Below are 14,898 nucleotides of genomic sequence, written 5' to 3'. Positions count from 1 at the left end.
AGAATCCAATCCGCGGGTTCAGGAATCCGTTGGCGTATTCTTAAGATTGCTGAATCTGCGGATTGGATTCTACAAATCCGGCTACAGGTTGTATCCAATGGTGGTTTTCGATGAATCCATGCAGATTAAAATCGGCCAAATCCGTTTGTGGATTTTACACCGTGAAATGAATTTTGGGGGGGAGATGCGAGAAAATCTAGGAAACGGATTTGGGTGGATTTACCCATCTCTAATAATAAGTACTGTAGTTTGTTGGTTGTAATTGTTTGTTAAAACATCACCGTGTTCACTGAAGCCTTTTCTCGAAGTAACAAATGCAGCACTTTCATTTTTTTGTTTATTGGTGAAATGTTTGGTTGTTGTAGTAATTTATGTTTCAAACAAGCATGCAAATTAATATTTTTGGCAAATTTAACAACAGGACGATTAAGAAAGGTAAGAGTCATTCAAAAAATATATAAAAGAATAGAAAGATTTGTATGAGGCAGCATTGCCAGAAGATGTGCCTCATGAAAAGAAGTACTAAAGGTTTGGTTGTTATTTTAAATATTTTCGCTCACCTTCTTTAACAGGTACCTCTGGCTCATTTCTTTGAGAGACAGATAATGCTTCCACAGTTTCTTCTCTTGCAATGGCAGGTGAAAGTGTTGCTTTAGCTGGAGGAGGCACTGTATGTGTTCTAGGAGGTGGTGGCTCTCGTACTACGTTCGGCTGAGTTCGATGAGATACTGTGTAACCCATTCCACCGGGGCAGATTTCTCTAAAAGCAGCTTAGGAGAAAGAGAAATAAAAAAAAAATGAATGGTCTGCCTCAATGGTTAGTGTCACTGCGCACAGGCAGAGTGGTAGTGTGTTCGAGACTACGAGTTATACCACAGTTTAAAACATGCATGCTCTACCTTCATCATAGAGCAGTGCTCAACTCCAGTCCTCAAGCTCCCCCCAACAAGTCAGGTTTTCAGGATCTCCCAGCTTCAGCACATGTGGCTCAATCAAAGTCATAGACTGAGACTCTGATTGAGTCACCTGTTCTGAAGCAGGGACTGATTGAGCCACCTGTGCTGAAGCAGGGCCTGATTGAGTGTGGGAATCACTATCCATGTGGAACTAGTATATGTATTGTTATACTATTTACAGCACTATTTTCATTAATTGTTCTAGATAATAATATACTGTACAGACATTATCACTCCCGCTGGAGCACTGCAGCTGGACATACACAATGTACCAGTGGGAGAAGCAACCTCCTCCCCGTCAAAATGGGGCAGAGCTAATGCACCATTGACCTGTGCGTCCCAAGCAGGTGTCAGAACGGCTGCGACAGCTGTAGTATTTTTATACTATCATATACATCTTTAGATCACAGTCTAATCTAGGGAATGACAGGAATGAGGGGAATTATAACTCATTCCATGCAAGAGGACTTCTTCAATGTGTAGAACATCAAACAATCAAGAACGAAAGAAACATAAAGTGGAACTTTTCATTAGGTATTCAGTAAGCAGAACCACAAATGACAATGAAACAGAAATATCCCAACTAAACTTTCCTGCAAAAAGCCTGCTTATTAGCAGAATTGGCCATAATCAGACACGTTTGGCCTCACGAATGTAAACCAAAAGCAGGATAACATTTCTGGAGACAGCAATAAAACTTTTTATTGAATACAGTGGGCATTACTAATGTTGCTTAAAAGTGACATTTATCTAAACATTTGGTAAAATGTTGCTGTGCAGAATATTGAGGTGAGTACTGCAGATTTTCTATAAGAAATGAGAAGTATTTTTCCATAATCGTTTTCAATATTTGACTTGCAGTACTAAGGAATTCATTCCTGCTAGCAAAATGTCTTCTTAATTAAACTTTGTCTTTCTGGCTGTATGGATTGCAGTCAAACTAAACCTACAGTGCTTTATATTTCATTTGTATTATTACTCATGACCAATATAAGATATGTATAAATACATTTTGTGATGTTTAACATTGGTACGCACAATTCTGGCAAACCCTGGAATACAAGTAATAATACAATTGTAATACAAGTAAGAATTTCTCCACTGAAAACTGAGGCTTCTTGGAAATTTGCTGCCCGGCTATGCAACAGTGCCATGTAATCAACTTAAACTGTGCTCAAACTAGCAGGCTGCAGATGTGCAAAAGGAATAGGAACACTGTCATGGGCCGGGTGACATCAAAGCACGATATACGCTATCGCACCTGGATCAACGATACCAGCCATTGACATTAATTTGGGGGTGCGATAGTGCAGATCCCGCTTTGATGACTCCCAGCCATGGTTTCATATCTGATTGTGGGTATGTAACAAGCGCCACAAACAGGTAAACTGTTCCAAATCTGTAATGAAATATGTCCTGCAGGGCAAGAATTTCTTTGATCCAATTTAGAAGCTTTAGTGTCATTAGCAGCATCATTAGCATCATCAAGGGTTATGAGAAGTGGTTACATGGAGAAGTAGAGCAGTCCAGGAAATACATTACTGATGAGCATATAATAATAGGACTTACTGTATAAATTGTTACACTGTGACCACTATCCTTTTTGTTTTTACGCATTTTAACATCAAGGTCAACCGGTGTGTCTGAGATGGTGAGATGCATCAAAGACTTATTCAACTTGATGCAGATGCTAGTGGAACAAATACTGGAAACGCTGCACTTTAAAAACAATTGGTATGATTCCTAGCCCCTTATTCCCTCTTCTAGGCTCTTCTTGATAGTTTCAGTTTCTCATGTAAAAGGATTTCAAACTTGACACCGCTAACAATGAAATGACAGTGCTGACACATCTGTGTAGTGAGTGGTATGATATTTTACATAAAATGAACTTCATGTATGTTTCATCTCAAACAATGAGGTTCAAATGCAACACAGAGCGTATCTAAGCTGAAAGCCAAGCATAATCGGGCAACCTTTGTGTTTTGTGGCATAGTGCTTCTAATGCTAAGAATGTTGAAATACATTTCAACAGATCCAATGGTTAAGACATACTCAGCTCACAATGTAATATGAAATAAATGTGCCATTGCCAGGTATTGAATGTGGAGAAGTACTAATGCTGCTGCTACATATTATTGCTACAATAAAAGCCAAAGCTGCTGTTTAAAACAGTATTCTTGTCAACAATCAAATAACAATGTAACGAAGATTCCCTACACACTATTACTCTCTTTAGTGAGACAAATCTTGAACTATTAACAATATATACAATTTGCATACACAGCAAATTATATCATATAAAAGTAAGGATTTTTGTGGAAGTACTATATGCAGCTACCATGATATTTATACAGACAGCATTGTATTAAAATGTAATTCTACTAAACCATATTGGTTGGAGACCAAAAAGCTTCAGTTCATTTGTAAATGCTCTTTAAATATTTCCAAGAGTAGTAACATCATATACTGTACGTACAACTCTACTTTGTCCAATAGGGTGTCTCTACTCTACACGCTCTAGTACTGAGTTTATTGGTGCATATGTTTAAGTTGAAATGTGATAGCTACAATATGTTCTTTTCATATCCATTGAAAGACTAGTGGTACGTATCATATAATTTTCAAGCACTGTATTTTTTCATTCTTTTATATTCTATAGACACAACCTATTAGTCATGTTATAGGATGATGACAACAGAGATCTGTATCATAAACTAGCTCTTTGTGATTAAGAAAGATACGTTACATAACCATTGTACCGTAGTAGCTCATTTAGAATGTGGCTACACTTGGGGTTTAGATATGATACCACAGCTGTCAATCAATTGAGATGCTATTTTATCTACAATAATCATGGTTAGTAGGTTTTATTACATTTTTTTAACATAATTTATATATATATATATATATATATATATATACATATACATATACATATATATATATATATATATATATATATATATATATATATATTAATACGAACGTTAAGCTCCTGCTTCTTTTAATTGTACGTTTCAATGAACACATTTTAAGTTCTAATCCTAACATTTCCTAACAAAGAAATTGCAACTTTAAATTTGGAATGCATATTTTAGTAGACTGGGCATGATGAAAGTATGATAAATGCATATAGTTTAGAGTAAAACGGGTGAAGCAACAATTTTTTTTTAGATCAAACAGGTTATTATATAAACAACTACATGAAGGGAAGAAGCTATGTCTTGGAGTCATTAAAACAATTTAGCCTTTTTACTTGACTTTGTTTGACATTTATTCCCATAAACTTAATCCAAATGGCCTACTCCATTAGGAAAGGTCCTCAAGTGTAAACAAAGCATTGGCACTGTTCCCTCTAGCCATCCCCACTGTGTATGGAATGCAGAAAACAACTGCTGGCTTTCCATTGATTTTGAAATCGTGTTTTATTCTCACCACAGAATTAGGGACGTTATGTGATTAGCAAGGAGAGTATTGTTTTGAGGAGCTCTTCCTCCATACCTTAATTTTAATTATATAACTGACATGCACATGCTGCACATGCTTTATTTACTAACACGAGCGCAATCTATCACAATGAAACCAGAAAATGTACCATTAAAATGCTGCCACAGTGTATGAACTATACACAATAGTACTATATATGGAACAAGAAAAAGAAAAACACAGGCGCAAAATGATGGTATACTACTAATGAATTGATTAGACTAGGGACATTGTAGGTAACCATGAATTGGAGTCTCTGTAAATTGACAGCAATTCAGTAGAACGATGTGAAAAGTGTCCGTGTTGCCCAGTTCCTAGTTCAGAAAGGATAGGAGACCAAGTGGGTGTTGAGTTGTGTATACTGCACGCTTGGATCAGCTGCTTCTCAGCGTTGACTCTTCACTTCCGAGTTCAAAGGTTCCGCATGTTTCCGCCTGACGAAGCACTGTAACGTGTGAAACACGTTGTGGTAGTAGCATTTTATTGTCCTGTGAAGTTGCCAAATTGTGACTTCTAGAATCGGAAGAAGCTGGATGTGGGACGCGCTCTGACTGGAAACATGCGGAACCTTTGAACTCGGAAGTGAAGAGTCAATGCTGAGAAGCACCTGATCCAAGCTGAGACCTGGGGCCCCTCCCCCAGTAACTCAAAGGAGCTGCAAGCCAAATTTAGGATACCCTCTCCCTTCCTGGGAGTGGGTTGTGGTTCTTCCCTCTCCCTCCTAAGGGAGTGGGACTGTTGTTGTTCTCCCCTCTCCCCTCCTGGGAATGGGGTGTGTTATTCAATCCTGGGCCATGGGAGTGGAAGCAGCTACCCCATGCTCCACCAGGGAGTGAGGGAGATTGGGATAGACCTTTGGGGCCTCAAGCCCTGAGGGTCGAGTCCAGGGACAAGAAGAAAGAGATCTTGGGGTGTTCGAAATGCTGTAATGGATCAAGTTGCTGTTTTTATACTCCTGCCTGAGGCTGCAGTCTGTCAGGGGGAGGGTGAGATGTTTTCTACAGGGGACTGCATCTATCTACGATAAGCCCTGTGGGAATGGAGGCGCTGTAACATAGGAGAACAGAGCTGCGGATGACCAAAAGTCTGGCCTGTTGATTCCCCAACTAACATCGGCGGAAGCTCAGGGCCTTCTGTATACCTGCAAGCGAGCACCACAACACCGTGTAACAGTGAGATCTCCTGTCGGGTGGGGGAACACCAGTTACACAAACATACATACAGTGGTCGAAGGGGCTTACATTTTTTTGCAGTACGGTGCCTGATTGAAATTTATGTTTTATACACTATTTATGCTTAGAACGCAGAAAGGAAGAGAGGTTTCCTTAAAAATATATAGTTTGGTTTGAAAAGAAAATGCAACCATTAGGCTATATCCATAGCAGGGGAAACTGCGCTGAGCCGCGTGGCCGCTCCGCACTGAGCCCCTGCATCCTCAATGAGGATGTCTTTAGAGGGGGCTCACGCGAGCGTCCACAGGCGTGCTGAGGAGTTGGGATTTTCAGCCGACAGCAGAGCCTGTTTCTCAGCGCGCTGTCGGCTGAAAACCTCCAATCACAGCAAAGCAGCGTCCACATCACGGTGCCGTGATATCGGCGCCGTGACGTTGATGTCGGTGTGTCGCGGGCTATTGGCCCAGCGACATCACTGCCCGCCTCCCCCTGCCTCCCGACAGCGCACGCTGACTCGCCTGCCAGTCCATGGGATCGCTCCTGACCGGGCAGGCGAGTTTCAGCGTCAGCGCGGAGGAGCGCGGGCTGAGGCTCTATGGACGCAGCCTAAGTCTTCATACCTTCTTCTACCACTTCATCCACCCAATAACACACAATATTACCAGGTCATTCAATGGATGACGACTAATACAGGTACTAAATAATTATGCAGAGTTTTCCATTCTAACCAGTTTATTTTTGTAATCTAGGTTTTAGTGAAAAATCTCTCTTTTCTGCCATATAAACCATGGCTAATTTAATGGATTATTATAGTTAAATTAGTATGTCAAATAAGCAACATAATGGATATTTGAATGTCCCAATAACATAATTATCATCTGGAATGATTCAGCATTTCCTGCAGCAATCTGAATCAGCTGTGTTATTTACAAGAAAGCAAGATAGGCATTTAAAATCAAACTATTAATGCAATGCTACTAAATATTTAATTTTATTTCGAGAAACAGAGATTTGAGTGAGTAAAACGGATCACTGCAGATAACAGCATAAAGAAAGACTTTAGGTGACATCTGCACATATCCCTCTGTTACTGAAGCACTGAACGATATATAAAATGCAAACTGTGCAAACTGTAATCTTAGTTTGACATAAACGCCTCCAGCTCAAGAGAAATGTTGTTACAACGACCTTGTGAAACTGGAGGAAAGGTGCTGATGTAATGTCTGACAAAAAACATCAACGCATTTCCAAAATCCTCTCAGTGGGTCTTCTTTATTTTTTTAAGTCTTAAACTCCGACTTTTACTTTGCTTCGGGCAGTATGTGTAAAATGTACCTACAGTATCCTATTCAATCATCATTTCAATTTCCAGTCCAGCCATAAAAATCAGTAGGTACATGCTGCCCCAAAATACTTTGATTGCATAACGAGTGGCCATGTGCATAAGCCTCAGCCATTTTAACATGCCATCCTTCTAACCTTTTCTTATTAAATACACTAGTCTTGGAAAGTACTTGGAAAGTAATTCCAAACAATGGCTGCATTTAATGAAACAATCCTAACAATAGTATACAGAATCTCTTTTCATTACAACTTTAAAAGTAGGAGGTCAATTGGCTGCAGAAGTCCTCTTTTGAGCAGGTACACAGAAACGTATTTAACCCACGAGGGTTGCAAAGCAATATGTTGCTGGTCCCCCTAGTAAGAAATGGTTAACACAGATGGCTGAATAGAACTTTATAATTCTTAATTGCATTTCATGACTGTTATGCACGTTATTATTTGGGGTTGAATTTCCACTGAGTGGACTTGCATATGGGACACCATAATTGCCTTTCAGCAAACGAGGACTAAAATGTTTGACCTTTCTTACTTCAAGAATAAAACAGGAAACCAAAGCATTTGACTGTAACTTAAGCAGTGTTATCTACATAAGAGGGATTTATAACATACCCTTCCATTGGCTAGACAAGCCGATGACCCTTACTATAAGTGAAAGATGTTTGGATAACATACATCTTACTTTGTGAATGCAAACAGTACGGATTCACAAAATTGCAATAAAAAAAACACAATTAAAGCTAATGAAGTGTGACACATAACATGATAACACATTATTGAAACAGAACAACCCCCCCCAAAAACCTATAAATGAGTATGTTATAGCTGTTACTATACAATTAAACCAACAAACCTTTTTTGTTAAGAGCACAGTCCAACAGTGCACCCCTTTACAATTCCAGGTGACTATTAATACTTTCTGACTCCGGAAAAAAACATATTCCGAGTTCACAACTCTGGATCTTTGAACTAAGTCATAAGTTGGAACTATTCGAAGAGTTCGAATATATGAAAAATGAGAATCTGAGATTGAGGAGTAGGAATGTATCTCAGAAGTAAATTTTTACTCTGTCAATGCTTGTAAACACTTTTATGCACAGTATAATAAACTGTATTCCTCTTATAGTTGATCCAGAGTGAAGAAAATCCCAAACAAGGAAAAGGTTGGTAACTGTGTTATGCATGCTTGTGCTGTTTTGGACACCTCTTACCTGTTCCGGGAATAGGACATTTCTCGCAGTGGGGACCCCAGGCTTTGCCAACACTGCAACAGCAGAGCTGTTTGCTGAGCTGAACAGACAGAGGGTGCATGCAGTACTTTACTGTACTGACAAGCCGATAACAGGGCCCTTTCTCTTCAGACACCAAAGGATTATCAGCTGCGACAAAAAGGAAAGGTGGAGGCAAGAGTTTACATGAGAACATAAAAAAGAAAACACAATGCAGAAGTCCCGTCACCCACTACCAACATGTAACTGGCAACATTGAACAATGCATCTGGTAATAATATAAGGCTGCGCTTATACAGCCAGCGATGGTGACGCCGACGCCACCGATGAAGTCACCCGTTGCCATTGCGAAAGTTGTAATTCATATTTTGCAGACATCGCTGGCTACATGGCCAGTGACGTCAGCAAGGGGGAAGGCAGAGGGACAGAAGCTCTCTGATTGGCTTATAGCCAGTCACATGTGGAGACCATCTCTCCAAAAATCAAATTTTACTGACTACCAGATTTTTGGTAGCGCTGTCGCTCCATCGGCGGTTGCGTCCACTATAAGTGCTGGCAACAATGCATTTGTTTTGACGTGACGTCACGTCGCTGTCGCCGGTACTATAAGCGCAGCCTAATGCATACTTGGAGAAAAACACTACAGTCTACTGGCTGCAAAGCCGGGACAAAACCATTGCAAACTAATTGCTCCAGCTTTACCAAAGGAATAGCTTTAATTGCTTTCAATAGAATTCCTTTCTTTGATAACTATGGTGTGTTTCTTTGTTCCATTTCTGCAACAGGGCGACTTTTGTAAATAGACACCAAACCGTTTCCATATTAATGTGGCAAGAACCATTCTCCAACTCACAAAGCATAAATTACAGAGACAGGAATTAAAAGCATAGCTCCTTCCAAAGAAATCACCATACGCTGCAAAGCAAACCGGACCACACACACAGTAGCACGAAGTGTAAGTATAATGTATTATTACAAGTCGTATTGGTCTTGGGAAAAGCAGGTTGCTTTCAAGCCTGTAATCCTTTTATTAGACCAATATTTTATACTAACAAAGTATGCATACATATACAAAGAATTTACAGGCACAATCAAAACCATACAACTACCAACAGAAATGTCAACCACACGGGACCCAAATCAGTGAGATTTGGGGGTTCTGGACAAAGAAACACATTTTTTAAATAAAAAAATGCTGACTTCTACTACATCTGTGAAGCTCCACCGGTGATGCTTACAATGAGTTAGACACACTTTAAATCAGTGATGATCACAAAAAAATAAATCAACATTGACCGGTCCATTACAATCTACAGTATTTATTTTAAAGCTGGAGGTGTGTCAGCGAAATTACTATTTGCCACTGTTTTTCATATGAACATTTGTTGAAAGGAATCTTAAGCTTAATATGAGTAACTGTGCGGGTAACAAAATTAAGCACAAGGATCATGTTTGTTGAAGGCTCATGTGATTTGTCTAAAAACACTACAGATATATTTACAACCATCGTTGGACTGCACAAGAAATAATAAAACATGTTGAAAAAATTAATTTGAGGGGTAAAATACATACATATTTTAGCTTGAAATATATCAATGTTTTACTCCAGTGTTATATTAGGGCAAAAGACCTGTTGTTGCAATGTAAACTGGTAATGCAATGCTATAGCAATTTAGGAAGCCACCCCACTTTCTCTTTTGAAATAGACAGCCATATTGTGTGCAGGATCTTCACAGAACGATCACAGGGGAACAGATCGATTTGCATCTTAGATAATTGCATTGCCGTAAATGTAAGGAACTGCTGCATTAATTTTTTTTAAAAATTGTTTTTTTAACTAAAAAAGGAAAGAGGAAATGCACCTTTAATATTGTTTGTAAGAAACATTTTTGCATCAAGTATCATATTACTTTATATACTTTATAAGCTCCTTAAAATACATGGTAGTAGGTTTGCACTGTTCTGCTATTTAAAGCTGCAGTTCAATAAATATCATACATGCATTTTTTTTTAAATAAATCAGTTCTCTACTATGAGAAAATACATGTAGCATTTTTTTAAACAATTTTTCAAAGACATTTTTAATGTTTCTAATGTAGGAAGCATATTTATCTAGTAACAGCCTGGTCACATGATGTTCCACAGAACTTTGCATCGTGGGTAATGTAGTGCAGCAATAACTGAATTAAATAACCCCGAGCAAAGCGAACGATTACAGGAGAACGGATCGATCTGCAACTTAGCTAATCACTTGTCAGTGTGCAGATTGTATTGATGCACATATTGAACGGCAATTTTTATTTTTTTTAAACGGCAGCTTGAACTGCAGCTTTAAAGCCTAGAATTAATATTGCCCTTTGTCTCTTGATATTGGAACATCTCTTGCTACAGAAGGTCAATTCTGCATTTTAATGAATCTAGCTCATAATATTACTCAATTGCTACTTTAACATGAAGGTAAGTTTAGTACATATAACCTGGGTACCCCTGGTCCCCCGTTTTTCCCCTTACCTTCATATAGGCAGCGGAGGCTGGGGAGAGTGCGGGGAGGTATGCGGTTTGCGTCCGGAGGGGTGTGCGGGGGCACTGCGGCCGGTGAAGAGGCAACCGGGTTGACGGAGGCTCCCTTCACAGGGAGCCGCCATCTTGTAGTGTCAGCGCATGCGCACCATCTCACGCATGCGCTGACACTACAAGAATTTAGTTGGGGCAGCCATTACCCGGATCGCACATGTGCAGTAGCACCCGAGGTGGTGGTGGCCATATTGGCAGACCTCGCACATGCTCAGAGCACCCGATAGCGGTGGCCATCTTGCCAAGGGACTGCAGGGGAACTACACTCCCCAGAATGCTGTAGGGGAATGATCACACGGCGTGGCTCAGCCAATAGGGCTGCTACATTAGCTGACAGCTAGGACAGTTGGAGTGAGTTAGGACATTTAGATCCAGGACAGAGAAAGGGAAGGCAGGGTAGGGTCTGGGTGTCAGTGGCACCCAGACTAGGTCAGATTAAACCCCTTAGGTCCAAGATAGTCCCCAATCACCTAATCAGATTGTGGCTGCTACAGGGAAACCCCTAGCTTGGGACATTTTCCCATTAACTGTATATAGTTAGTGTATAGTGCCATTGAAGATGCCACATGTGAAGCATAGCCTGCGGTCTGGGACCAGATCCAGACATACATCATTAAAGACTATTTTATTGGGGCACACTCCAGTGGGAAACCCCTCCAGAGGCAACTGCCTGCTGATCAGAGCGGAAGAGGATTCATCAGAGCACGGCATGGGACCAAGTCGCGGATCCACGGACTCAGCGGCTCGGTTGACCTGGTCTGGACTGAAACCAGGGAGGTATTATATACCGTATTTCCTCGATTGTAAGACGCCATCGATTGTAAGACGCCATCGATTGTAAGACGTACCATCGATTTGGCCCTTAAAATTGAGGAAACTTACTTTTTCACTTACCATGTTTCAGGAGAGGTCCCATGTCAGCGGAGGATGAAGCGGGTGGCAGCGGCAGGAAAGGTCCCACGTCTGCAAATGGTTGAAGATGGACAGGGTGTGGCAGGTGTGCGGCGGCGGCAGAACACGTTCCAAGTCTGCAGGTGAATGAAGATAAAACAGGCAGGCATGCAGTGGTGGCGACGGCTGGAGATAATAATAGCAGGCGAGCTGAGCAGGAGCAGAGCAGCACAGGGGAACGGCTGGGGAAGAGCGCACTGTAACCGGAAGTCAGACACCGGTCAACTTCCGGTGTTAGTGTGCTCCTCCCCAGCTGTTCCCCTATGCCACTCTGCTCAGCTCTCCTGCTATTATGATCTCCTGCCACCACCACACGCCCGCTGTATTATCTTCATTCACCTGAAGACTTGGCAGCTGTCCATCTTCAATCATCTGCAGACATGGGACCTTTCCTGAAACATGGTAAGTGAAAAGAGGGGGTTAGTACTGTAGACACTTTTTTTTTCTTTTAATTTTTTTAATACATCGAATTCTAAGATGCACCCCAATTTCAGACATGTGACAATCGGGAAAAAATGCGTCTTAGATTTGAGGAAATAGGGTACATGTGCACCAACAGCCCAACACACTGTAGGTAGCGCTATCACACATCCTTTGGGGAAGGACTGGTCTGTGGAAACTAACAGGTTGAGTGCCCAGACACTCCAGTACATTGGGGGGTTCCGCCAGGGAGGTGTTACTTTGGAAGATAGAATATTGTATGGCCATATACATATTGTTGTGTCTTGCTGTCAGTATATACTGTCATTATATACCCAGTTGTGCGTCTTGTACGTCACTCAGGTAATACAGTACTGGTAGTCCCTTTAGTCAGGGGGAAAGAGGGCTACATACAATAAAAGCTTGAACTTTTGTGAGGAATCATGTGAAATTAGCACACATATGGCAATTGAGGCCAAGCTCTTGATTAAGGTTTCTTTCTGGAAAGAGAGAGAAGTAGAGAGACAGAAGGAGAGATGGAGAGATAGAGGAAGAGAGATTCTTTAAATGTTTAACTAATCTGTGCTCAGGAAGTTAGTAATTCTTTTTACTATATTGCTTTGCTCAATTCAAAACAATGCATAAATAAAATAAACACCACTATGCAGTTGAGATTTACAATAGACTGGGGTTATTCATTATATCACTATATATACTGTATATATATATATATCATTATAAAAACTCACACTGTTGGATAATGCTTTTCAATAGGGGTTCCTATGAATCCTTGTGTCCTGCGGGCATCCCTAAAGGGTTCCCTGAAATGTTTAGGTCATTTGAAAATTGCACCAAATACATAAGAATTTATAATGCATCTGATCTCAGACGCGCTATTAGAGAAGGTTGGAGTTCATTACAATGCATTTGATCTCAGACAAGCTATTAGTGAGGGTTGGGGTTCCTTATAGTGCATCTGATCTCAGACCTGCTATTAGAGAGGATTGGGGTGATGATAAAGATGATAATAGAGTTCCTTAACCAAAAAAAGGTTGGAAACCACTGGTGAAGGGAAATATTCTGGAAGGAGCTGTTTGACACAGCTTTTCAAGATTTCCATTTCCTTATTCGCTGACTTGACACCAGCTGCCTTTTTAAGACTCTCAAGTGGTAATTATTTTACCTGCTCCTTTTCATATCCGTATGATTTAATATCCCTCGGAGACTTTTAATTTATGGAGTCTAGGAAAATGCGGAGCGCTGGTGCCTCATTTCTGATGATAGAATACGGCCAGTGTGTGAACAGCCTGGCTGGAGCATGCAAGGGGTGAAAGCAAAGGCAGGGTGCCAATCTCGCTTCATTAAACTGCAAGGTGAGGCCGAGGCCTGTCTGGTGTTATAACATTCAGACACATGACAGATTGGCTTAGAATTCCAAATTCATGTTGAAATAAGAAACAGTTACACAAACTGGTTGACATATCTATATCTAACTATAACACAATATTCATATACTGTCTTACCGTTTAATTAAGTAATAATCCCCTCAGAACAGGGCATTACTGGCCAATAATGCCCTGGCTGGAAGAGTTGAAGACCCGAGGCGAAGCCGAGGGACTTTAACCCAGCCAGGGCATTATTGGCCAGTAATGCCCTGTTCTGAGGGGATTATTACTATTATAGGCTAAATGAAGCCTTTTTTCATAAATAATTGACACTTTTGTATAGTTATATAGATTTTTTTATTAAAATAAAATGGTAAATACATGAATCCACCTCTATATACTCTCACACTACAGATATCTATATCCACACACTGCCGCCCCCTCTGTGTACACACACACACACACACACAACACAGCAGCTCAACACACAACACAGCAGATCCACACACACACACACACACACACACAACACAGCACCTCTACACACACACAGCAACTCGACACACACAAGCACACATGCATACACACACAACACAGCACCTCTACACTCACAACACAGCACCTCTACACACACAACACAGCACCTCTAAACACACAACACAGCACCTCTAAACACAACACAACACAGCACCTCTACACACAACACAGAACCTCTACACACAACACAGAACCTCTACACACACAAACTGCTGCTACACACACATACAACACAACAGCACAGCACACACACAGCTGCTGCTACACTCATAAACACTGCTGACACACACACACACACACACACACACACACACACACACACACACACACACACACACACACACACACACACACACACACACACACACACACACACTACAGCCAGAAACAAACTGCAGACAGACACTCACTTGCTTTGCAGACTCCCTCTCTCCCCCACCCCACCAATTCAACTGAATTTGCTCAGTTCACGAAGCAAGGGGGAGGAGTCAACCCGTGGCTGATACTTCTTAACCAATCCCCTGCCCTGTCTCAGCTGTTCTGAAAGCTGATTGGTTGGAAATAATCACATTGAAATCAACACTTTTCAAGCAGCTAAAATTCCGAGCATTACTGATTGGATAATGCCCAGAATTTTAACCAATCAGAGGGCAGGAATTTCAATGATGCCCTGAATTTTACTGCTTTAGCCTATAATACTTGATACATGTGCTCAAACCATTGAAACGAGGGAGATTGTTCCCACAATGGAGTCTATGTAATGAATTTAATTTATTTCTGCTTGTCTGCTTGTATTAATGAAGTTCTGTACATTTCTCACAGAGAGGTCTGCGCCACGCCAGGCTTC

At 40.9% G+C, this 14,898-nt stretch overlaps 1 protein-coding gene across 6 annotated transcripts in view; it reads right to left on the bottom strand.

Annotated features, from left to right (window-relative positions):
• LTBP1 (latent transforming growth factor beta binding protein 1) overlaps window positions 1-14,898 on the bottom strand; it is a 415,460-nt gene that overhangs the window by 96,498 nt on the left and 304,064 nt on the right. For 5 of the 6 annotated variants that reach the window (XM_075596619.1, XM_075596618.1, XM_075596617.1 and 2 more), the window contains 2 exons: window positions 8,167-8,334; window positions 561-770 (listed from right to left, as the gene is read on the bottom strand). In XM_075596619.1, the coding sequence (XP_075452734.1) occupies window positions 561-770; window positions 8,167-8,334 (378 nt within the window). The remainder of the gene's footprint in view (window positions 1-560; window positions 771-8,166; window positions 8,335-14,898) is intronic. The other variant, XM_075596622.1, reaches the window with a different exon arrangement.

The sequence above is a fragment of the Ascaphus truei genome, chromosome 4 (genome assembly GCF_040206685.1).
Source record: "Ascaphus truei isolate aAscTru1 chromosome 4, aAscTru1.hap1, whole genome shotgun sequence".
In the NCBI taxonomy this organism is placed as follows: Eukaryota; Metazoa; Chordata; class Amphibia; order Anura; family Ascaphidae; genus Ascaphus; species Ascaphus truei.
Note: the sequence above shows the minus strand (reverse complement) of the source record. Positions and strands in the feature narration are given on the sequence as shown.